Consider the following 27,427-nt stretch of genomic DNA (forward strand, 5'->3'; position numbering starts at 1 on the left):
TTTGTGACGCTGACTTGACTGCCGGTTATTGGAGGGAAACGATTTCCTCAACATCAATGCCATAGTAAAACGCTGTTTTTGGATATAAATATCAACTTGATAGAACTAAAAATGCATGCATTGTCTAACATAATGTCCTAGGAGTGTCATCTGATGGAGATTGTAAAAGGTTAGTGTATCATTTTAGCTGGTTTTATGGTTTTGGTGACCCTGTCTTTGACTTGACAAAACATTACACACAACTCTTGTAAATGTACTGTCCTAACATACTCTAAATTTATGCTTTCGCCGTAAAACCTTTTTGAAATCGTAAAACGTGGTTAGATTAAGGAGATGTTTATCTTTCAAATGGTGTAACATAGTTGTATTTTTGAAAAATTTGAATTTTGACATTTATTTGGATTCAAATTTGCCGCTCTTGAAATGCACCTGCTGTTGATGGAGTGCACCACGGGTGGCACGCTAGCGTCCCACCTAGCCCCAAGAGGTTAATCTAACCACATTGTCCGATTTCAAAAAGGCTTTACAGCGAAAGCAAAACATTAGATTATGTCAGGAGAGTACCCTGCCAAAAATAATCACACAGCCATTTTCAAAGCAAGCATATATGTCACAAAAACCAAAACCACAGCTAAATGCAGCACTAACCTTTGATCTTCATCAGATGACACTCCTAGGACATTATGTTATACAATACATGCATGTTTTGTTCAATCAAGTTCATATTAATATCAAATACCAGCTTTTTACATTAGCATGTGATGTTCAGAACTAGCATACCCACCGCAAACTTCCGGTGAATTTACTAAATTACTCAAGATTAACGTTCACAAAATACATAATTATTTTAAGAATTATAGATACAGAACTCCTTTATGCAATCGCGGTGTCAGATTTTAAAATAGCTTTTCGGCGAAAACACATTTTGCAATATTCTGAGTACATAGCCCGGCCATCATGGCTAGCTAATTTGAAACCCACCAAGTTTGGCCTTCACCAAACTCAGATTTACTATAAGAAAAATTGGATTACCTTTGCTGTTCTTCGTCAGAATGCACTCCCAGGACTTCTACTTCAACAACAAATGTTATTTTGGTTCCAAATAATCCATAGTTATATCCAAATAGCTCCGTTTTGTTTGTGCGTTCTAGTTACTATCCGAAGGGTGATGCGCGAGCGCTTTTCGTGACAAAAAAATTCAAAATATTCCATTACCGTACTTCGAAGCATGTCAAACGCTGTTTAAAATCAATTTTTTATGCTATTTTTCTCGTAAAATAGCGATAATATTACAACCGGGTGACGTTGTATTCATTCAAAGGCTGAATTGTTTTTTTTTTTAATTCTCATGAACGCGCATCTCCAGTGTCACTGTTCCCAGCCTGACCACTCACAAAATCTCCTGCTGTTCTTCGTCCAGAGACAGGAGACACGTCATTCCACTTTCTGGCGCCTTCTGAGAGCCAATGGAAGCCTTAAATGTCACATTACAGCAGAGATGCTGTATTTTCGATAGAGATGCAACAGAAGGATAACAAATTGTCACAGGGCACTTCCTGTATGGAATCTTCTCAGGTTTTGGCCTGCCATATGAGTTCTGTTGTACTCACAGACACCATTCAAAGAGTTTTAGAAACTTTGGGGTGTTTTCTATCCAAATCTACTAATTATATGCATATTCTCGTTTCTGGGCAAGCGTAGTAACCAGTTTAAATCGTATGTTTTTTTTATCCGGCCGTGCAAATACTGCCCCCTAGCCCCAATATAGGTTAAACACTGTTTGAATAAGGTAGCCGCAAGGCAGGGTGCGCACAACACCCGACAGGAGAACAGCTCCAAAAATGAAAACGCATGGAGCGCAGCCCGGCAATACAAATGTCTGATCAAAAGTACGCTGTGTCTAAAAGGCAGCGCAAAATACCAACAGCCCTCATACATGACATGAAAATAATCCCGCGCGAATTCCCGAACAAAAAGGACAAACTAAATACCCCCCCACTAATGACAAACCAGGAACGGGTGCGGACCTAGACAGACAAAACCAAAAGACACAGAAACATAGATCGGTGGCAGCTAGTAGGTCGGTGACGACGACCGCCGAGCACCGACCGACCGGGGAGGGGCGCCACCTTCTGTGGATACTGTGACACACACCTACTCATTCAAGGGATTTTCTTTATTTTTACCATTTTCTACTTTGTATGAAATTACACATATGGAATCATGTAGTAATCAAAAAAGTGTTAAACAAATCAAAATATATTTACATTTTGAGTTCTTCAAAGTAGCCACCCTTTGCCTTGATGACAGCTTTGCACACTCTTGGCATTCTATCAACCAGCTTCACCTGGAATGCATTCTTGAAGTTCCCACATATGCTGAGCACTTGTTGGCTGCTTTTCCTTCACTCTGCGATCCAACTCATCCAAAAGCATCTCAATTTGGTTGAGGTTGGGTAATTGTGGAGGCCAGGTCATCTGATGCAGCACTCCATCACTCTCCTTTTTGGTCAAATAGCCTTTAAACAGCCTGTGCTGGTTCATTGTCATGCTGAAAAATAAATGATAGTCCCACTAAGTGCAAACCAGATGGGAATGGTGTATTGCTGCAGAATGCTGTGGTGGCCATGCTGGTTAAGTGTGCCTTGAATTCTAAAGTAATAACCGACAGTGTCACCAGCAAAGCACCCCAACACCATCACACGTTCTCATCCATGCTTAACTTCTTACATCTATACGTTCCGCTAGCGGAACACCGCTCCAATATCCAATGATAGGGCGTGGAGCGAAATACAAACTCCTCGAAAATCCGATTTTTTTTTTTTTCAAACATATGACTATTTTACACAATTTTAAAGACAAGACTCTCCTTTATCTAACCACACTGTAAGATTTCGAAAAGGCTTTACAACGAAAGCAAAACATTAGATTATGTCAGGAGAGTACCCAGACACCCATTTTTCAAGCTAGCATATAATGTCACAAAAATCTACACCACAGCTAAATGCAGCACTAACCTTTGATCTTCATCAGATGACAATCTTAGGACATTATGTTATACAATACATGCATGTTTTGTTCAATCAAGTTCATATTTATATCAAAAACCAGCTTTTTACATTAGCATGTGACGTTCAGAACTAGCATACCCACCGAACAATTCCGGTGAATTTACTAAATTACTCACGATAAACGTTCACAAAATACATAATTATTTTAAGAATTATAGATACAGAACTCCTTTATGCAATCGCGGTGTCCGATTTTAAAATAGCTTTTCGGTGAAAGCACATTTCGCAATATTCTGATTAGATAGCCCGGCCATCACAGGCTAGCTATTTTGACACCCACCATCTTTGGCACTCACCAAACTCAGATTTACTATAAGAAAAATTGGATTACCTTTGCTTCAAAAACAAATGTTGGTTTGGTTCCAAATAATCCGTAGTTATATCCAAATAGCGGCGTTTGGTTTGTGCGTTCAAGACACTATCCGAAGGGTGACGCGCCGGCGCATATCGTGACAAAAAATGTCAATATTCCATTACCGTACTTCGAAGCATGTCAAACGCTGTTTAAAATCAATTTTTATGCGATTTTTCTCGTAAAATAGCGATAATATTCCGACCGGGAGACATCGTTTTCGTTCAAAGACTGAAAATGTAAAATGGACTCTTCACGTGCACGCGTGCTCCCGTCTCATTGTTCTCAGATCGACCATCCAAATGCGCTACTGTTTTTCAGCCAGAGACAGCAGAGTCATCATTTAACGTTCTGGCGCCTTCTGAGAGCCTATGGGAGCCTTATAAAGTGTCACGTTACAGCAGAGATCCTCTGTGTTCAATAAAGAGGCTAAAGAAGGCCAAGAAATGGTCAGAGAGGGCACTTCCTGTTTGGAATCTTCTCAGGTTTTGGCCTGCCATATAAGTTCTGTTATACTCACAGACACCATTCAAACAGTTTTTTAGAAACTTTAGGGTGTTTTCTATCCAAATCAAACATTTATATGCATATTCTAGTTTCTGGGCAGGAGTAATAAACAGATTAAATCGGGTACGTTTTTTATCCGGCCGTGAAAATACTGCCCCCTATCCATAACAGGTTAATGGAGGGAACCACACATGTGGAGATCATCCGTTCACCTATCCTGCGTCTCATATAGACAAGGCAGTTGGAACCAAAAATCTAAAATTTGGACTCATCAGACAAAAGTACAGATTTCCACCTGTCTAATGGCCATTGCTTGTGTTTCTTGGCCCAAGCAAGTGTCTTCCTATTGGTGTCTTTTAGTAGTGGTTTCTTTGCAGCAATTCGACCACGAATGCCTGATTCACGCAGTCTCCTTTGAACAGTTGATGTTGAGATGTGTCTGCTACTTGAACTCTGTGAAACATTTATTTGTGATGTAATTTCTGAGGCTGGTAATTCTAATGAACTTATCCTCTGCAGCAGAGGTAACTCTGGGTCTTCCTTTCCTGTGGCGGTCCTCATGAGAGCCAGTTTCATCATAGCGCTTGATGATTTTTGCGACTGCACTTGTCTTAACCTCTATGGGCTAGGTGGGACGCTAGCGTGCCACCCGTGGTGCACTCCATCAACAGCAGGTGCATTTCAAGAGTGGCAAATTTGAATCCAAATAAATGTCAAAATTCAAATTTTTCAAACATACAACTATTTTACACCCTTTGAAAGATAAACATCTCCTTAATCTAACCACGTTTTACGATTTCAAAAAGGTTTTACGGCGAAAGCATAAATTTAGAGTATGTTAGGACAGTACATTTACAAGAGTTGTGTGTAATGTTTTGTCAATTCAAAGACAGGGTCACCAAAACCATAAAACCAGCTAAAATGATGCACTAACCTTTTACAATCTCCATCAGATGACACTCCTAGGACATTATGTTAGACAATGCATGCATTTTTAGTTCTATCAAGTTCATATTTATATCCAAAAACAGCGTTTTACTATGGCATTGATGTTGAGGAAATCGTTTCCCTCCAATAACCGGCAGTCAAGTCAGCGCCACAAATTAAATAATTAAAATTAGAAAACATTGGTAAAATATTATATTGTCATTTAAAGAATTATAGATTTACATCTCTTGAACGCAATCAACTTGCCAGATTTAAAAATAACCTTACTGGGAAATCACACTTTGCAATAATCTGAGCACTGCGCCCAGAAAAATACGCGTTGCGATACAGACTAGACGTCATGTTGGGGAGATCTAAAATCGAAAATACTATGTAAATAATCCATTACCTTTGATTCTCTTCATCAGATGTCACTTCCAGGTATCACAGGTCCATAACGAATGTAGTTTTGTTCAAAAAAGCTCATCATTTATGTCCAAAAATCTCCGTCTTGTTAGCACATGATCTAAGCCAGCCGGACTTCTCGTCATGAACGAGGGGAAAAAATATATTTACGTTCGTTCAAACATGTCAAACGTTGTATAGCATAAATCATTAGGGCCTTTTTTAACCAGAACATGAATAATATTCAAGGTGGACGAATGCATACTCTTTTATAACGTATTGGAACGAGGGTACCCAACATGAACTCGCGCGCCAGGTGTCTAATGGGCCATCATCGTTCCATGGCTCTTGTTCGGTCAGATCTCCCTCCAGAAGACTCAAAACACTTTGTAAAGGCTGGTGACATCTAGTGGAAGCAATAGGAAGTGCCAAAATATTCCTCAGCCCCTGTGTTTTTCAATGGGATAGGTTTAAAGGTAATACAACACATCAGGTATCCACTTCCTGTCAGAAAATGTCTCAGGGTTTTGCCTGCCAAATGAGTTCTGTTATACTCACAGACACCATTCAAACAGTTTTAGAAAATTTAGGGTGTTTTCTATCCATATGTAATAAGTATATGCATATTCTAGTTACTGGGTAGGAGTGTTAACCAGATTAAATCGGGTATGTTTTTTTATCCAGCCGTGTCAATACTGCCCCCTAGCCCTAATTAAAGTAATGATGGACTGTCGTTTCTATTTGCTTATTTGAGCTGTTCTTGCCATAATATGGACTTGGTCTTTCACCAAATAGGGATGTGTTCTACCTTGTCACAACACAACTGATTGGTTCAAATGCCTTAAGAAGGAAATAAATTCCACAAATTAACATTAAACAAGGCACACCTATTAATTTAAATGCATTCCAGGTGACTACCTCAATAAGCTGGATGAGAGAATGCCAAGAGTGTACAAAGCTGTCATCAAGGCAAAGGGTGGCAACTTTGAAGAATCTCAAATATAAAATATATTTTGATTTGTTTAGCACTTTTTTGGTTACTACATGATTCCAAGCGTTATTTCATAGTTTTGATGTCTTCACTATCATTTTACAATGTAGAAAATAGTAAAAATAAAGAAAAACCCTTGGTACTGTATATACAGTGCATTCAGGAATTATTCAGACACCTTGACTTTACCCACATTTTGTAAACTTACAGCCTTTTTCTAAAATGGATGAAATCGTTTTTTTTCCTCATCAATCTAGACACAAAACCAGATAATGAGAAAGCAAAAACAGGTTTTTAGAAATGTTTGCAAATGTTTTTAAAATAATAAACTGAAACATCACTTTTGACTGGCACTGTACATACATTTATACAGTTGAAGTCGGACATTTATGTACACTTAGGTTGGAGTCATTAAAACTTGTTTTTCAACCACTCCACAAATTTCTTGTTATCAAACTATAGTTTTGGCAATTCGGTTAGGACATCTACTTGTGCATGACACAATTCATTTTCCAACAATTGTTTACAGATTATTTAATTTATAACTCACTGTATGACAATTCCAGTGGGTCAGAAGTCTACATACACTAAGTTGACTGTTCCTTTAAACAGCTTGGAAAATTCCAGAAAATTATGTTCATGGCTTTAGAAGCTTCTGATAGGCTAATTGACATCATTTGAGTCAATTGGAGGTGTACATGTCGAAGTATTTCAAGGCCTACCGTCAAACTCAGTGCCTCTTTGCTTGACATCATGGGAAAATCTAAAGAAATCAGCGAAGACCTCAGAAAAAGAATTGTGGACTTCCACAAGTCTGGTTCAACCTTGGGAGCAATTTCCAAACGCCTGAAGGTACCACGTTCATCTGTATAAACAATAGTACTCAAGTATAAACACCATGGGACCATGCAGCCGTCGTTACAGCTCAGGAAGGAGACGTATTCTGTCTCCTAGAGATGAACATACTTTGGTTCCAAAAAGTTCAAATCAATCCCAGAACAACAGCAAAGGAACTTGTGAAAATGCTGGAGAAAACAGGTACAAAAGTATCTATATCCACAGTAAAACGAGTCCTATATCGCCATAACCTGAAAGGCCGCTCAGCAAGGAAGAAGCCACTGCTCCAAAACCTCCATAAAAATGCCAGACTACGGTTTGCAACCGCACATGGGGACAAAGATTGTACTTCTTGGAGAAATGTCATCTGGTCTGATGAAACAAAAATAGAACTGTTTGGCCATAATGACCATCATTATGTTTGGAGGGAAAAGGGGGAGGCTTGCAAGCCAAAGACACCATCCCAACCTTGAAGCACAGGGCTGTCAGCATCATGTTGTGGGGGTGCTTTGCTGCAGGAGGGACTGGTGCACTTCACAAAATAGATGGCATCATGAGGTAGGAAAATTGTGGATATATTGAAGCAACATCTCAAGACATCAGTCAGGAAGGTAAAGCTTGTGGGTCTTCCAAATGGACAATGACCCCAAGCATACTTCAAAAGTTGGCAAAATGGCTTAAGGATGGCTTAAGGACAACAAAGTAAAGGTATCGGATTGGCCATCACAAAGCCCTGACCTCAAACCTATAGAAAATTTGTGGGCAGAACTGAAAAAGCGTGTGCAAGCAAAGAGGCCTACAAACCTGACTCAGTTACACCAGCTCTGTCAGGAGGAATGGGCCAAAATTAACCTAACGTATAGTGGGAAGCTTGTGGAAGGCTACCCGAAACGTTTGACCCAAGTTAAACAATTTAAAGGCAATGCTACCAAATACTAATTCAGTGTATGTAAACGTTTGACCCACTGGGAATGTGATGAAAAAAATAAAAGCTGAAATAAATCATTCTCTCTACTACTATTCTGACATTTCACATTCTTAAAATAAAGTGATGATCCTAACTGACCTAAGACAGGGAATTTCTATTAGCATTAAATGTCAGGAATTGCGAAAAACTGAGTTTAAATGTATTTGGCTAAGATGTATGTAAACTTCCGACTTCAACTGTATATACACACACGAACATACATGCATGCCGGACTCCAACTTTGCTCGTCGTAATATCTTATTTACATTCTTTTACTTTTAATAGTGTGTGTATTGTTAGATATTACTGCACTGTTACAGTGAGGGGCAAAAAGTAGTTGATCCCCTGCTGATTTTGTACATTTGCCCACTGACAAAGAAATGATCAGTCTATAATTTTAATAGTAGGTTTATTTGAAAAAAAATCAGAAAACGCATGTCAAAAATGTTATAAATTGATTTGCATTTCAATGAGGGAAATAAGTATTTGACCCCCTCTCAATCAGAAAGATTTCTGGCTCCCAGGGGTCTTTTATACAGGTAACGAGCTGATATTAGGAGCACACCCTTAAAGGGAGTGCTCCTAATCTCAGCTTGTTACCTGTATAAAAGACAAATGTCCACAGAAGCAATCAATCAGATTCCAAACTCTCCACCATGGCCAAGACCAAAGAGCTCTCCAAGGATGTCAGGGACAAGATTGTAGACCTACACAAGGCTGGAATGGGCTACAAGACCATCGCCAAGCAGCTTGGTGAGAAGGTGAAAACAGTTGGTGCGATTATTCGCAAATGGAAGAAACACAAAAGAACTGTCAATATCCCTCAGCCTGGGGCTCCATGCAAGATCTCACCTCGTGGAGTTGCAATGATCTGGCGAGGAATCAGCCCAGAACTACACGGGAGGATCTTGTCAATGATCTCAAGGCAGCTGGGACCATAGTCACCAAGAAAACAATTGGTAACACACTACACCGTGAATGACTGAAATCCTGCAGCGCCCGCAAGGTCCTGTTGCTCAAGAAAGCACATATACATGCCCGGCTGAAGTTTGCCAATGAAAAAACTGAATGATTCATAGGACAACTGGGTGAAGTGTTCTTTGGCATCAACTCAACTCGCCGTGTTTGGAGGAATGCTGCCTATGACCAAGAACATCATCCCCACCATCAAATATGGAGGTGGAAACATTATGCTTTGGGGGCGTTTTTCTGCTAAGGGGACAGGACAACTTCACCGCATCAAAGGGACGATGGATGGGGCCGTGTACCATCAAATCTTGGGGGAGAACCTCCTTCCCTCAGCCAGGGCATTGAAAATGGGTCGTGGATGGGTATTCCAGCATGACAATGACCCAAAACACACAGCCAAGGCAACAAAGGAGTGGCTCAAGAAGAAGCACATTAAGGTCCTGGAGTGGCCTAGCCAGTCTCCAGACCTTAATCCCATAGAAAATCTGTGGAGGGAGCTGAAGGTTCGAGTTGCCAAACGTCAGCCTCGAAACCTTAATGACTTGGAGAAGATCTGCAAAGAGGAGTGGGACAAAATCCCTCCTGAGATGTGTGCAAACCTGGTGGCCAACTACAAGAAACATCTGACTTCTGATTGCCAACAAGGATTTTGCCACCAAGTACTAAGTCATGTTTTGCAGAGGGGTCAAATACTTATTTCTCTCATTAACCGTTTGGGGATGGGGGGCAGTATTTACACGGCCGGATAAAAAAACGTACCCGATTTAATCTGGTTGCTACTCCTGCCCAGTAACAAGAATATGCATATAATTACTGGCTTTGGATAGAAAACACCCTAAAGTTTCTAAAACTGTTTGAATGGTGTCTGTGAGTATAACAGAACTCATATGAGAAGATTCCTTACAGGAAGTGGCCTGTCTGACAAGTTCTTGTTCATCTTGGCTCTTTTTATTGAAGACTGAGGATCTTTGCTGTAACGTGACACTTTCTACGGCTCCCATAGGCGCTCAGAACCCGGGAAAAAGCTGAACGATATCGAGGCAGCCCCTGGCTGAAATACATTAGCACATTTGGATAGTGGCCTGTCAGAGGACCATCAGACTGGTGCTCGTGCACGAGACGTTTTTATTTTCTCTCTCTTTGAACGAAAACCACCACTCCCGGTCGGAATATTATAGCTTTTTTACGAGAAATGGCATAAAAATTGATTTTAAACAGCGGTTGACATGCTTCGAAGTACGGTAATGGAATATTTAGAATTTTTTTGTCACGAAATGCGTCGTGCTCATCACACTTCTTTACCATTCGGATAGTGTCTTGAACGCACGAACAAAACGCCGCTATTTGGATATAACTATGGATTATTTGGGACCAAACCAACATTTGTTATTGAAGTAGAAGTCCTGGGAGTGCATTCTGACGAAGAACAGCAAAGGTAATAACATTTTTCTTATAGTAAATCTGACTTTGGTGAGTGCTAAACTTGCTGGGTGTCTAAATAGCTACTGAGAATATTGCAAAATGTGCCTTCACCGAAAAGCTATTTTAAAATCGGACATAGCGAGTGCATAGAGGAGTTCTGTATCTATAATTCTTAAAATAATTTATGTTTTTTGTGAAAGTTTATCGTGAGTAATTTAGTAAATTCATCGGAAGTGTTCGGTGGGAATGCTAGTCACATGCTAGTCACATGCTAATGTAAAAAGCTGCTTTTTGATATAAATATTAACTTGATGAACAAAACATGCATGTATTGTATAACATAATGTCCTAGGGGTGTCATCTGATGAAGATCATCAAAGGTTAGTGCTGCATTTAGCTGTGGTTTGGGTTTATGTGACATTATATGCTAGCTTGAAAAATGGGTGTCTGATTATTTCTGGCTGGGTACTCTGCTGACATAATCTAATGTTTTGCTTTCATTGTAAAGCCTTCTTGAAATCTGACAGTCTGGTTAGATTAACGAGAGTCTTGTCTTTAAAATGATGGAAAATAGTCATATGTTTGAGAAATTGAAGTAATAGCATTTCTAAGGTATTTGAATATCGCGCCACGGGATTACACTGGCTGTTGAGTAGGTGGGACGCAAGCGTCCCACCTAGCCCATAGAGGTTAAAATGCAAATCAATTTATAACATTTTTGACATGCATTTTTCTGGATTTTTTTGTTGTTATTCTGTCTCTCACTGTTCAAATAAACCTACCATTAAAATTATAGACTGATCATTTATTTGTCAGTGGGCAAACGTACAAAATCAGCAGGGGATCAAATACTTTTTTCCCTCACTGTAGCTAGGAACACAAGTATTTCGCTACACCCACAATAACGTCTGCTAAATATTTGTAAGTGACCAATAAAATTTCATTTTGTATTGATTTAGTTCATGTAAAACGTTTGGGGTAAGCAGTCATTGCAGATGGCAAAACATATGTTGGTAAGCTTATACACATAATCATTCTTTTTTTTAACATGAGTTTGTTCATTTGAGTTCATAACGTTGCTTTTTCTCCTCAGGGAACTTTGAGCTGGTCAGTCTATTGTTGGAGAGAGGGGCAGATCCCATGACTGGGACCATGTACAGAAATGGCATCTCATCTGCCCAACTGGGGGACATGAACTCATATAGCCTGGCAGCATCACATGGGCACAGGTAACACACACTCATGCCAGTGGAGGCTCCTCAGAGAAGGAAGGGGAGAATCATCCGACCCAGTGAATTACATTTTTTTTTTTATATTGAAAAACATTTTTTTAAAGTGAGCATTTTTAGATAAAACTAAATATATTAACGTCACCAAATAACTGATTGAAACATTTGTTTTTGCAATGAAGGTCTACAGTAGCCTCAACAGCATCCTCTAAGGTAGCACCACGGTGTAGCTGGAGGACAGATATTTTCTGTCCTCCTCTGGGTACATTAACTTCAATATAAAACCTAGGAGGCTCATGGTTCTCACCCACTTCCATAGACTTACTCAGTAATTATGACTTCCGGAGGACTTCCTCCAACCTATCAGAGCTCTTACAGTATGAACTAACATCTTTTCCATCCAATCAAAGGATCAGAGAATGAATCTAGTAGTGAACACATAAGCTACAGCTAGCTAGCACTACAGTGCATAAAGTGTTGTGAGTAGTTGACTCAAAGAGAGAGAAAGACAATAGTTTCTTCAAAAATGAAAGAGAAGCAGCGAGTATATTTAGTAATTTTTTTCTCGTTAATGTACCTTTTACTTAGGTAATGCAGCCAATTTGTGACCCGACTCAGGAAACTAGGTGTATGTCACAAGTCAAGACTTCACAGGAGAGCCGTTTGAACTGATATTTTTTTAATTAAAATGCTACACTACAGGACGGTTTTGCTTGCACAGACTGGAATATGTCCCCGGGATTCATCCAATGACATTGAGGAATACAACACCTCAGTCATCGGCTTCATCAATAAGTGCATCGATGACTTCGTCCGCACAGTGACTGTACGTACATATCCCAACCAGAAGCCATGGATTACAGGCAACATCCGCATCGAGCTAAAGGCTAGAGCTACCGCTTTTAACCTGTTGGGGATAGGGGGCAGTATTTGCACGGCCGGATAAAAAACGTACCCGATTTAATCTGGTTACTACTCCTGCCCAGTAACTAGAATATGCATATAATTATTGGCTTTGGATAGAAAACACCCTAAAGTTTCTAAAACTGTTTGAATGGTGTCTGTGAGTATAACAGAACTCATTTGGCAGGCCAAAACCTGAGAAGATTCCTTACAGGAAGTGGCCTGTCTGACCATTTCTTGCCCTCCTTGATCATCTCTAACAAATACAGGGGATCTCTGGCATGACGTGACACTTCCTACGGCTCCCATGGGCTCTCAGAAGGCGGGAAAAAGCTGAACGATGTAATTCCATCCCCAGGCTGAAACACATTAGCGCGTTTGGCAAGTGCTCTATCAGAGGGCCATCAGACTGAGGCTCGTGCATGAGGGGATAGCATGCTTTTACTTTCACTCTCTTTGTATTAAAAACTATTTCCCAGTCGGAATATTATCGCTTTTTTACGAGAAAAATGGCATAAAAATGTATTTTCAACAGCGGTTGACATGCTTCGAAGTACAGTAATGGAATATTTAGATTTTTTGTCATGAAACGCGTCGTGCTCGTCACCCTTATTTACCCTTTCGGATAGTGTCTTGAACGCACGAACAAAACGCCGCTATTTGGATATAACAATGGATTATTTTGAACCAAACCAACATTTGTTATTGAAGTAGAAGTCCTGGGAGTGCATTCTGACGAAGAACAGCAAAGGTAATAAAATTTTTCTTATAGTAAATCTGACTTTGGTGAGTGCTAAACTTGCTGGGTGTCTAAATAGCTAGCCCTGTGATGCCGGGCTATCTACTTAGAATATTGCAAAATGTCCTTTCACCGAAAAGCTATTTTAAAATCGGACATATCGAGTGCATAGAGGAGTTCTGTATCTATAATTCTTAAAAAAATTGTGAACGTTTATCGTGAGTAATTTAGTAAATTCACCGGAAGTGTTCGGTGGGAATGCTAGTCACATGCTAGTCACCTGCTAATGTAAAAAGCTGGTTTTTGATATAAATATGAACTTGATTGAACAGACATGCATGTATTGTATAACATAATGTCCTAAGATTGTCATCTGATGAAGATCATCAAAGGTTAGTGCTGCATTTAGCTGTGGTTTGGGTTTATGTGACATTATATGCTAGCTTGAAAAATGGGTGTCTGATTATTTCTGGCTGGGTACTCTGCTGACATAATCTAATGTTTTGCTTTCGTTGTAAAGCCTTTTTGAAATCGGACAGTGTGGTTAGATACACGAGAGTCTTGTCTTTAAAATGGTGTAAAATAGTCATATGTTTGAGAAATTGAAGTAATAGCATTTCTAAGGTATTTGAATATCGCGCCACGGGATTACACTGGCTGTTGAGTCGGAAGCAAGCGTCCCACCTAGCCCAGAGAGGTTAAGGAGCGGGAGACTAATCCCGCTATGCCCTTCAGACGAACCATCAAACAAGCAAAGCGTCAATACAGGATTAAGATTGAATCCTACTACACCAGCTCCGGCGCTCATTGGCTGTGGCAGGGCTTAAACTATTATCGACTACAAAGGGAAACCCAGACGCAAGCTGCCCAGTGACGCGAGCCTACCAGACAAGCTAAATGCCTTTTATGCTCGCTTCGAGGCAAGCAACACTGAAGCATGCATGAGAGCACCAGCTGTTCTGGATGACTGTGTGATAATGCTCTCGGTAGCCGATGTGAACAAAACCTTGAAACTGGTCAACATTCACAAAGCCGCTGGGCCAGACGGATTACCAGGACGTGTACTCAAAGCCTGCGTGGACCAACTGTCAAGTGTCTTCACTGACATTTTCAACCTCTCCCTGACCGAGTCTGCAATACCTACATGTTTCAAGCAGACCACCATATTCCCTGTGCCCATGGAAGCCAAGCTAACCTGCCTAAATGATTACCGCCCCGTGGCACTCATGTCGGTAGCCATGAAGTGCTTTGAAAGGCTGGTCAGAGCTCACAACAGCATCCTCCCGGACACCCTAGACCCACTCCAATTCGCATACCGCCCCAACAGATCCACAGATGACGCCATCTCAATCGCACTCCACACCGCCCTTTCTTACCTGGACAAAAGGAACACCTATGTGAGAATGCTGTTCAGCTCAGTGTTCAACACCATAGTGCCCACGAAGCTCATCACTATGCTAAGGACTTTGGGACTAAACACCTCCCTCTGCAACTGGATCCTGGACTTCCTGACAGGCTGCCCCAGGTGGTAAGAGTAGGCAACAATACGTCTGCCATGCGGATCCTTAACACTGGGGCCCCTCAGGGGTGTGTACTTAGTCCCCTCCTGTATTCCCTGTTCACCCATGACTGCGTGGCCAAACACGTCTCCAACACCATCATTAACTTCACTAGGGTAGGGGGCAGTATTTCCAGGGCCAGATGAAAACCTGATGGGGACCCTTTTGAGATAGGATGCCGTTAACGGGATTGCTTGACAAGATAGCATGGTGCGAAATTTAAAACAGCAACAATCTAATAATTTAAATTACTCAAATATACGACTATTTTACACCATTTTAAAGATGCACTTCTCCTTGATGTAACCACGTTGTCTGATTTCAAAAAGGCTTTACAGCGAAAGCAAAACATTAGATTATGTTAGGAGAATACATAGACAAATTAATCACACAGCCATTTTCCAAGCAAGCATATATGTCAATAAAACCCAAAACACAGCTAAATGAAGCACTAACCTTTGATGATCGTCATCAGATGACACTCCTAGGACATTATGTTATACAATACATGTATGTTTTGTTCGATAAAGTTCATATTTATATCCAAAAACCCCATTTTACATTGGCGCGTGACGTTCAGAAATTCTTTTGCCTCCAGAACTACCGGTGAATGAGCACAATGAGCACACATATAACAGAGATACTCATCATAAACCTTGACAAAATACATAACATTATTTTAAGAATTATAGATACAGAACTCCTCTATGCACTCGATATGTCCGATTTTAAAATAGCTTTTCGGTGAAAGCACATTTTGCAATATTGAAGTAGATAGCCCCGCATCATAGGGCTAGCTATTTAGACACCCAGCAAGTTTAGCACTCAGAAAAGTCACATTTACTATAAGAAAAATGTTATTACCTTTGCTGTCTTCATCAGAATGCACTCCCAGGACTTCTACTTCAGTAACAAATGTTGTTTTGGTTCAAAATAATCCATAGTTATATCCAAACAGCAGCGTTTTGTTCGTGCGTTCAAGACACTATCCGAAAGGGTAAATAAGGGTGACGAGCATGGCGCAATTCGTGACCAAAAAATTCTATATATTCCATTACCGTACTTCGAAGCATGTCAACCGCTGTTTAAAATCAATTTTTATGCCATTTTTCTCATAAAAAAGCAATAATATTCCGACCGGGAATCTGCGTTTAGGTAAACAGACAAAAGAAAATAAAGCATTCGGTCGACTCGGGCACGCGCCTAAGCCCATAGTACTCTGATCGGCCACTTGCCAAAAGCGATAATGTGTTTCAGCCAGAGCCTGCCTCGATATCGTTCAGCTTTTTCCCGGGCTCTGAGAGCCTATGGGAGCCGTAGGAAGTGTCACGTTAGAGCAAAGATCATCAGTCTTCAATAAAAAGAGCCAAGATGAAACACCACTTGTCAGACAGGCCACTTCCTGCATGGAATCTTCTCAGGTTTTGGCCTGCCATTTGAGTTCTGTTATACCCACAGACACCATTCAAACAGTTTTAGAACCTTTAGGGTGTTTTCTATCCAAAGCCAATAATTATATGCATATTGTAGTTACTGGGCAGGAGTAGTAACCAGATTAAATCGGGTACTTTTTTTATCCGGCCGTGTAAATACTGCCCCCTAGCCATAACAGGTTAATTTCAGAAGAAAAATAAGGAAAGGTGCGCTCACGTGACCACGCATTTCCAATCCCTTTGTCCTCCAGCAGTCCACTCAGGAACTGAGCTCCTATATTCTGCCCGGTTACTGGATACGTATGAAACAACTTTCGGAGGGCTTTTGACAGCCAATGGAAGCCTTGGGAAGTGCAACGTGACCCCTAAGTATTTTAAGTTTCTCTAGGGATTCAAAAGTAGAACTACAGTTCTCAGACCTTGCACTTCCTGGTTGAAATTTTCTCAGGTTTTTGCCTGCCATATGAGTTCTGTTATACTCACAGACACCAATCAAACAGTTTTAGAAACTTCAGTGTTTTCTATCCAAATCTACTAATAATATGCATATTCTCGTTTCTGGGCAAGCGTGGGAACCAGTTTAAATTGGGTACGTTTTTCATCCGGCCGTGAAAATACTGCCCCCTAGCCCCAAGAGGATTTATTAAATAGTGTGTCCCGTGGGTGGGACGGTAGCGTCCCACCTGCCCAAGAGGTTACCTTCTCAGGGCTACGTGGGACGCTACCGTCCTACCTGCGGGACACACTATTCAACAACCAGTGAAATAGCATGGCGCGAAATACAAAACAGCAAAAATCTCAGAATTTCATTATCTCATACAATCAACTATTTTACACCAATTTGAAGATAAACTTCTCATTAATCTAACCACATTGTCCAATTTCAATAAGGCTTCATGGCAAAAGCATAAAATTAGATTATGTTAGGACATAAACTTCACAAGAAAAACCACACAGCCATTTTCCAAGCAAGGACATGCATCACAAAGATACAGCTAAAATATTCACAAACTTTTGATGATCTTCATCAGATGACACTCATAGGACTTCATGTTACACAATACATGTATGTTTTGCTCGATAAAGTTCATATTTATATCCAAAAACCCCATTCTACATTGGCGCGTGATGTTCAGAAAATATTTTCCCACCAAAACCCCCGGTGAATGTGCACATCAATTTACAAAAATACTCATCATAAACGTTGATAAATTTTACAACAGTTATTGAAAGAATTATAAATATACTTCTCCTTAACGCAACCGCTGTGTCAGATTTTAAAATAGCTTTACGGAGAAAGCACATTTTTCAATATTTTGAGTACATAGCTCGCCATCAAAGCAAGCTATACAGATACCCGCCAAGTTCTGGGGTCAAAAACTCAGAATTAGTATTATACATATTATTTTACCTTTGCTGATCTTCGTCAGAATGCACTCACAGGACTCCTACTTCCACAAGAAATGTTATTTTTGTTGGAAATACTCCATATTTATGTCCAAATACCTCCGTTTTGTTTGTGCGTTCAGATCACTATCCAAAGGCATAACGCGCGAGCGTAAATCCAGACACGAAAAGTCAAATAGTTCCATTACTGTTCGTAGAAACATGTCAAACGTTGTTTACAATCAATCCTTAGGGTATTTTTAAGATAAAACGTTGATAATATTCCAACCGGACAATAGCGTATTCATTCAAGAAGAAAAAGAAGGAACGGCACGCAGGCGGGCTCGCCTATCACCAAGTCCTTTGTCCATAGGCAGTCCACTCATTGACTGAGCTCCTATTTTCTGCCCAGTAACAGGAGAAGGATGAAACACATTTCTAAAGGCTGTTGACAGCCAATGGAAGCCTTAGGAAGTGCAACGTGACCCCACAGACACTAGTTTTGATAGGGATTCAAAAGAACTACAATTCTCAGATTTCCCACTTCCTGGTTGGATTTTTCTCAGGTTTTTGCCTGCCATATGAGTTCTGTTATACTCACAGACATCATTCAAACAGTTGTAGAAACTTCAGAGTGTTTTCTATCCAAATCTACTAATAATATGCACATATTTCACTCTGGGCCCAAGTATTAGGCAGTTTACTCTGGGCACGATTTTCATCCAAAAATGAAAATTCTGCCCCCTATACCTTAAAAAGTTAACTTGGCTTTCGAAGACCTTAGAAAGGCAGGGTAGGATAGATATAGGTCTATAGCAGTTTGGGTCTAGAGTGTCTCCCCCCTTGAATGAGGGCGACGACAGTGGCAGCTTTCCAATCTTTGGGGATCTCAGATGATACGAAAGAGGTTGAACAGGCTAGTAATAAGGGTTGCAACAATTTCGGCAGATCATTTTAGAAAGAGAGGGTCCAGATGGTCTAGCCCGGCTGATTTGTAGGGGTCCAGATTTTGCAGCTGTTTCAGAACATCAGCAGTCTGGATTTGGGTGAAGGAGAAATGGGGGAGGCTAGGGCGAGTTGCTGTGGGGGGTGCAGGGCAGTTGACCGTGGTAGGGGTAGCCAGGTGGAAAGCATAGCCAGCCGTAGAAAAATGCTTATTGAAATTCTCAACTATCGTGGATTTATCTGTGGTGACAGTGTTTCCTAGCCTCAGTGCAGTGGGCAGCTGGGAGGAGGTGCTCTTATTCTCCATGGTTAGGGATGGAAATTTCAGGGGTTTTGGTGGTCTTCCTAAGCCAGGATTCAGACACTGTTAGCACACTCTGCCAACCCGGATGTCCTAAGTCAATAATGAACACCTTGTGAAACAGCTGTGAAAAACAACCTGGCAATATTTAATACATAAACTGATATTTTTTGGTACAGTTGTGTCATTATTTAAATTTTCAGATTTTTTGTACACTCACATAACAGTCATAGACTAAAATACTGAATTCTGGTGTGTGGAATATAGAGGAGGTGGTTGTTGTGTGTGTGGGAGGTTATGCCGGTCACTGCTGCTATCTTTGTTCTGAGTGTTTGCAGTGCTAGTGTTTTTAGTTAATCTGTGTATCTCACATATTATGTGCCCAGTAGATAAAGCAAGAAAGCTGTCTTAGCAGAAAATGACATCATGTAGCTGTAGATGATATAATGAAAAGTTGGAGGGGGGTTTGTAATGCAGGATATCAGGTGGATCCATGTCTGGGTGTTGGGCAGAACGCCTAGGTCCTGGAGAACAGGAGCATAGTTAAAGGGAACCAGCTAGGAGACAGACTTAGACAAACAAACACACAGGTTACACTTTACTGTGAGAAAATTGTATGGATTTGTGCAGTGTTATAAATGGGATATATGTACTTTTCAACACTTTTGAAAGGTATAGCCTACCTCAACTCAGAGCACAGAGACTCAGACTGAGCCAAACTCGCTGGTTCTGGGGGATGGGGTGCCTATTGGGGGGCCTGGACAGTCATTGGTCTTAAGTCATTTGGAGAGGTAAATTGAAGAGGTACATTTCTATAAACTCAGCATAACTACAATTTCTTGCTTCCTCAAATGTCAACCAAAGCTTACCATACTTTGTCTATTGGGCTTCATCGAAGTGTAGGGCGTTAGTGCTTTCAGTGGTCGACCGTCCAACTGCTCCAACTGGAGAATATTTTACCTCATTTGCACACACTATATATAGATTTTTTTTGTGTTATTGTGTTATTGGCTGTACGTTTGTTTATTGCATGTGTAACTCTGTTGTTCGTGTCGCACTGCTTTTTTAAAATCTTGGCCAGGTCACAGTTGTAAATGAGAACTTGTTCTCAACTGGCTAACCTGGTTAAATAAAGGTGAAATCATTTTTTTATTAAAAAAAAGACAGTAGGCATTTAAGGTCACAGTTATGAAAAATTAAGACTCTAAAGAGGCCTTTCTGCTGACTCTGAAAAACACCAAAAGAAAGATGTCCAGAGTCCCTGCTCATCTGCGTGAACGTGCCTTAGGCATGCTGCAAGGAGGCATGAGGACTGCAGATGTGGCCAGGGCAATAAATTGCAATGTCCGTACTGTGAGACGCTTAAGGTCCTGGAATTGCTAGCAAGTCTCCAGACCTTAATCCCATAGAAAATCTGTGGAGGGAGCTGAAGGTTCGAGTTGCCAAACATCAGCCTCGAAACCTTAATGACTTGGAGAAGATCTGCAAAGAGGAGTGGGACAAAATCCCTCCTGAGATGTGTGCAAACCTGGTGGCCAACTACAAGAAACATCTGACGTCTGTGATTGCCAAAGTGACAAAACCAGGCGGAAGAGGTGGAAGCTAGCTAGCATAGCATAAAATCAACATCAGAAAAAAATGCTCAACGGTCTATGTCGACATGAGATGGAAGGGAAGCTAGTGGGAACTTTGGAAAAATCATGAATGCCTGTTCAATGAATCTTCTGAGTTTCATCACAAACGGATTGAAAAAAGAAAAGAGGTGGACAGCCAGGTGAGCAAAATAGCTTGATAACTAGCTAAAGTTAGGTTGCTTTCTCTTTTTTCTTTTTACAACTTCATGCCATGAAAAAGGAAGAACAGCTTGTCAAATAGGACACTTTCAGGCATTTTAATAACTTTTATGTATGTAGTTAGCTGAAGGCTTTAATGTCACGGTCAATGCCACTCTTATCATGGGCCATATGAATAGTTACATGAAAATATTTGTGCCACAACTGCTCACCCTTTGCCTTGAATTGAGCACTTAACAACACGGAGGGAACATAATAGGAAACGTATCCATATAATTTTCTTTTTTTTGGTAATGTGTAAATATACACTGCTCAAAAAAATAAAGGGACCACTAAAATAACACATCCTAGATCTGAATGAATGAAATAATCTTATTAAATACTTTTTTATTTACATAGTTGAATGTGCTGACAACAAAATCACACAAAAATAATCAATGGAAATCCAATTTATCAACCCATGGAGGTCTGGATTTGGAGTCACACTCAAAATTAAAGTGGAAAACCACACTACAGGCTGATCCAACTTTGATGTAATGTCCTTAAAACAAGTCAAAATGAGGCTCAGTAGTGTGTGTGGCCTCCACGTGCCTGTATGACCTCCCTACAACGCCTGGGCATGCTCCTGATGAGGTGGCGGATGGTCTCCTGAGGGATCTCCTCCCAGACCTGGACTAAAGCATCCGCAAACTCCTGGACAGTCTGTGGTGCAACGTGGCGTTGGTGGATGGAGAGAGACATGATGTCCCAGATGTGCTCAATTGGATTCAGGTCTGGGGAACGGGCGGGCCAGTCCATAGCATCAATGCCTTCCTCTTGCAGGAACTGCTGACACTCCAGCCACATGAGGTCTAGCATTGTCTTGCATTAGGAGGAACCCAGGGCCAACCGCACCAGCATATGGTCTCACAAGGGGTCTGAGGATCTCATCTCGGTACCTAATGGCAATCAGGCTACCTCTGGCGAGCACATGGAGGGCTGTGCGGCCCCTAAAAGAAATGCCACCCCACACCATGACTGACCCACCGCCAAACCGGTCATGCTGGAGGATGTTGCAGGCAGCAGAATGTTCTCCACGGCGTCTCCAGACTCTGTCATGTCTGTCACGTGCTCAGTGTGAACCTGCTTTCATCTGTGAAGAGCACAGGGCGCCAGTGGCGAATTTGCCAATCTTGGTGTTCTCTGGCAAATGCCAAACGTCCTGCACGGTGTTGGGCTGTAAGCACAACCACCACCTGTGGACGTCGGGCCCTCATACTACCCTCATGGAGTCTGTTTCTGACCGTTTGAGCAGACACATGCACATTTGTGGCCTGCTGGAGGTCATTTTGCAGGGCTCTGGCAGTGCTCCTCCTGCTCCTCCTTGCACAAAGGCGGAGGTAGCGGTCCTGCTGCTGGGTTGTTGCCCTCCTATGGCCTCCATGTCTCCTGATGTACTGGCCTGTCTCCTGGGTGCGCCCCCATGCTCTGGACACTACGCTGACAGACACAGCAAACCTTCTTGCCACAGCTCGCATTGATCTGCCATCCTGGATGAGCTGCACTACCTGAGCCACTTGTGTGGGTTGTAGACTCCGTCTCATGCTACCACTAGAGTGAAAACACCGCCAGCATTCAAAAGTGACCAAAACATCAGCCAGGAAGCATAGGAACTGAGAAGTGGTCTGTGGTCACCACCTGCAGAACCAGTCCTTTATTGGGGGTGTCTTGCTAATTGCCTATAATTTCCACCTGTTGTCTATTCCATTTGCACAATAGCATGTGAAATGTATTGTCAATAAGTGTTGCTTCCTAAGTGGACAGTTTGATTTCTCAGAAGTGTGATTGACTTGGAGTTACATTGTGTTTAACTGTTCCCTTTATTTTTTTGAGCAGTGTATATACAGTTCATGTCAAAAGTTTGGACACACCTACTCAGGGTTGTTCTCTATTTTACTATGTTCTAAATTGTAGAATAATAGTGAAGCCATCAAAACTATGAAATAACACATGGAATCATGTAGTAACCAAAAAAGTGTTAAACAAATCAAAATATGTTATTTGAGATTCTTCAGAGTAGCCACCCTTTGCCTTGATGACAGCTTTGCACACTCTTGGCATTCTCTCAACCAGCGTCATGAGATAGTCACCTGGAATGCATTTCAAGTAACAGGTGTGTCTTGTGAATTTGTGGAATTTCTTTCTTTCTTAACTTCTCTAGGGCCAGTGGGACAACTTCGTCCCACCTACGTAACAGCCAGTGGAATCCCGTGGCGCGTTATTCAAATACCTTAGAAATGCTATTACTTCAATTTCTCAAACATATGACTATTTTACACCATTTTAAAGACAAGACTCTCGTTAATCTAACCACACTGTCCGATTTCAAAAAGGCTTTACAACGAAAGAAAAACATTAGATTATGTCAACAGAGTACCCAGCCAGAAATAATCAGACACCCATTTTTCAAGCTAGCATATAATGTCACATAAACCCAAACCACAGCTAAATGCAGCACTAACCTTTGATCTTCATCAGATGACAATCTTAGGACATTATGTTATACAATACATGCATGTTTTGTTCAATCAAGTTCATATTTATATCAAAACCAGCTTTTTACATTAGCATGTGACGTTCAGAACTAGCATACTGGTGAACTTCTGGTGAATTTACTAAATTGTTCACAAAAAACATAATTATTTTAAGAATTATAGATACAGAACTCCTCTATGCACTCGCTATGTCCGATTTTAAAATAGCTTTTAGGTGAAAGCACATTTTGCAATATTCTAAGTAGATAGCCCGGCATCACAGGGCTAGCTATTTAGACACCCACCAAGTTTAGCCCTTACCAAAGTCAGATTTACTATAAGAAAAATGTTATTACCTTTGCTGTTCTTCGTCAGAATGCACTCCCAGGACTTCTACTTCAATAACAAATGTTGGTTTGGTTCAAAATAATCCATAGTTATATCCAAATAGCGGCGTTTTGTTCGTGCGTTCAAGACACTATCCGAAAGGGTAAAGAAGGATGACGCGCCCGACGCGTTTCATGACAAAACATTTCTAAATATTCCATTACCGTACTTCGAAGCATGTCAACCGCTGTTTAAAATAAATTTTTATGCCATTTTTCTCGTAAAAAGCGATAATATTCCGACCGGGAATCTGTGTTTTAGTACAAAGAGAGAGAAAATAAAAACATGGGGTCGCCTCGTGCACGCGCCTCAGTGTCATTGTCCTCTGATAGACCACTTACCAAAGGCGCTAATGTTTTTCAGCCAGGGGCTGCCTCGACATCATTCAGCTTTTTCCCGCCTTCTGAGAGCCTATGGGAGCCGTAGGAAGTGTCACGTTACAGCAGAGATCCTACGTTTTCAATAAAGAGAGTCAAGAAGTTGTCAGACAGGCCACTTCCTGTAAGGAATCTTCTCAGGTTTTTGCCTGCCATATGAGTTGTGTTATACTCACAGACACCATTCCAACAGTTTTAGAAACTTTAGGGTCTTTTCTATCCAAAGCCAATAATTATATGCATATTCTAGTTTCTGGGCAGTAGTAATAACCAGATTAAATCGGGTACGTTTTCTATCCGGCCATGCAAATACTGCCCCCTACCCCCAACAGGTTAACAATGTGGAGTAAGTCCAGTGGTCTGAATACTTTTCGAATGTACTGTACATAGTAAGACATGGTTGACTTCAAACAGAATATTAACTAAACATGGAACCTGACCTGCAGGTGATACAAAATAATCCCTAAGCAGGTTGCGTTGTTCTTTTGCACTGATTGTGTGGTTACGTCCCCTTCTAGGTTCCACTAGCTGCAGAATACCCAGTTATGTCTCCTCCAGGCTCTCTTGATGACCCTGTGGTCAGCATCCTCCCAGTCTGCAAATGCAGGTGGCATGAATGCCTCAGACCTACGCTCTATGAGGAAGTTGTGTATGCAGAGGGAGGCCATGGTGATCTTTGTAACCTTGTCTGGTTCAAGGTAAATGGTGGCCCTAAACACTCTCAGCCTGTTAGCGAGAATGCTAAAGGCATTTTCCATTACTCTCCGTGCCCTTGAGAGGCGGAAGTTAAGGATTCTCTGGTCATGGTCCTTCTGTCGAAATGGATAGGGCTTCATCAGGTCAGTCCATAGGGGTTACGCCTCATCCCCCACAAACATGTACGAAACCACAACATTTGAGTTGGGCAGTGGCTCAGGTGGCGGAACATTTAGAAGGCCCCATTGCTTTTCTGAGGTCAGAGTGGGTAAACAGCCCAGCACCCTGCCCCGTTCCCCACATTGGTATAAATGAACTTATAGTTTGCATCTGTAGCAGCCATTATGAAGACAGAACCTAGACTTGCAGTTGTGATACATACTGCCACTGTTGGCTGGGGGGTGTATGTAAATGTACTTGCCATCGAAGGCACCAAGGCAATGAAACTGCCATTTGTCTTCAAAGTCTTTGGCAATAGCCTGCCATTCAGCCGCCGATGCTGGTGTCTGAAAAAAATAGAGAGGAGAATAATTAGTACATTTCATTTAAATGAAAAACAGATGTTTGTTGTCGGATTTAAAATACAGCTTAATGTCTACAGTCCTGTGTTGTCAGCAAGGCCTACCTTCAGGAATTCTTCCTTCATGACCCGATGGAGGGCTTCACAGGTCTCCATAACAATCTTGGACACAGTGCACACAATCCTATATTGGAAGCTGAGGGATTCTTCATGAAAAAGACAAACATTTAGAAAACATTAAATGTACAGTGAGGGAAAAAAGTATTTGATCCCCTGCTGATTTTGTACATTTGCCCACTGATCAGTCTATACTTTTAATGGTAGATTTATTTGAACAGTGAGAGACATAATAACAACAAAAAAATTCAGAAAACGCATGTCAAAAATGTTATAAATTGATTTGCATTTTAATGAGGGAAATAAGTATTTGACCCCCTCTCAATCAGAAAGAGTTCTGGCTCCCAGTTGTCTATTATACAGGTAACGAGCTTAGATTAGGAGCACACTTTTAAGGGGAGTGCTCCTAATCTCAGCTTGTTACCTGTATAAAAGACACCTGTCCACAGAAGCAATCAATCAATCAGATTCCAAACTCTCCACCATGGCCAAGACTAAAGAGCTCTCCAAGGATGTCAGGGACAAGATTGTAGACCTACACACGGCTGAAATGGGCTACAAGACCATCGCCATGCAGCTTGGTGAGAAGGTGATAACAGTTGGTGCGATTACTCGCAAATGGAAAAAACACAAAAGAACTGTCAATCTCCCTCGGCCTGGGGCTCCATGCAAGATCTCACCTCGTGGAGTTGCAATGATCATGAGAACGGTGAGGAATCAGCCCAGAACTACACGGGAGGATCTTGTCAATGATCTCAAGGCAGCTGGGACCATAGTCACCAAGAAAACAATTGGTAACACATTACACCGTGAAGGACTGAAATCCTGCAGCGCCTGCAAGGTCCCCCTGCTCAAGAAAGCACATATATATGCCCGTCTGAAGTTTGCCAATGAACATCTGAATGATTCAGAGGACAACTGGGTGAAAGTGTTGTGGTCAGATGAGACCAAAACGGAGCTCTTTGGCATCAACTCAACCCACCGTGTTTGGAGGAGGAGGAATGCTGCCTATGACCCCAAGAACACCATCCCCACCGTCAAACATGGAGGTGGAAACATTATGCTTTGGGGGTGTTTTTCTGCTATGGGGACAGGACAACTTCTCCGCATCAAAGGGACGATGGACGGGGCCATGTACCGTCAAATCTTGGTTGAGAACCTCCTTCCCTCAGCCAGGGGATTGAAAATGGGTCGTGGATGGGTATTCCAGCATGACAATGACCCAAAACACACGGCCAAGGCAACAAAGGAGTGGCTCAAGAAGAAGCCCATTAAGGTCCTGGAGTGGCCTAGCCAGTCTCCAGACCTTAATCCCATGGAAAATCTGTGGAGGGAGCTTAAGGTTCGAGTTGCCAAACATCAGCCTCGAAACCTTAATGACTTGGAGAAGATCTGCAAAGAGGAGTGGGACATAATCCCTCCTGAGATGTGTGCAAACCTGGTGGCCAACTACAAGAAACGTCTGACCTCTGTGATTGCCAACAAGGGTTTTGCCACCAAGTACTAAGTCATGTTTTGCAGAGGGGTCAAATACTTATTTCCCTCATTAAAATTCAAATCAATTTATAACATTTATGACATGCGTTTTTCTGGATTTTTTTTGTTATTCTGTCTCTCACTGTTCAAATAAACCTACCATTAAAATTATAGACTGATCATTTCTTTGTCAGTGGGCCAACGTACAAAATCAGCAGGGGATCAAATACTTTTTTCCCTCACTGTATATACAATAGACAACAATAATGTAAAATTATGATATAGGCCTACCCACCCATTGCCAAAAATGGAACTGTCAAAGACAGCCGCTCCCTCGCAGTGATTGTCCATCTCATCTTGGAGTCCTGCTTTCTGATGAGGAGTCTCACCATCCCCAGCAGGAATTCAAATTTGTCTGAGGTCATCCGCTGCAGGGGGGGGAATAGATGAAGGCAGAGCACAATGTAGTCCTATTGGAGCTAAATATCCTGAATCAGATCATTCTATTTCCATGCAACAATAATCTTTAGGAATTTGTATTGGTGCTACAGCCATAACAACAACAACAAAACAATAACAACCCTTCATTGGTTATGTAAGTGATAT

General features: G+C 41.4%; 1 protein-coding gene across 2 annotated transcripts in view; it reads left to right on the forward strand.

Moving 5' to 3' along the window:
* The window catches only part of LOC106609097 (ankyrin repeat and BTB/POZ domain-containing protein BTBD11-A), a 223,711-nt gene that overhangs the window by 176,968 nt on the left and 19,316 nt on the right, over positions 1–27,427 (forward strand). For both annotated transcript variants that reach the window (XM_014207500.2, XM_014207503.2), the window contains one exon: positions 11,541–11,676. In XM_014207500.2, coding sequence (XP_014062975.2) covers positions 11,541–11,676 — 136 coding nt within the window. The remainder of the gene's footprint in view (positions 1–11,540; positions 11,677–27,427) is intronic.

The sequence above is a fragment of the Salmo salar genome, chromosome ssa07 (genome assembly GCF_905237065.1).
Source record: "Salmo salar chromosome ssa07, Ssal_v3.1, whole genome shotgun sequence".
In the NCBI taxonomy this organism is placed as follows: domain Eukaryota; kingdom Metazoa; phylum Chordata; class Actinopteri; order Salmoniformes; family Salmonidae; genus Salmo; species Salmo salar.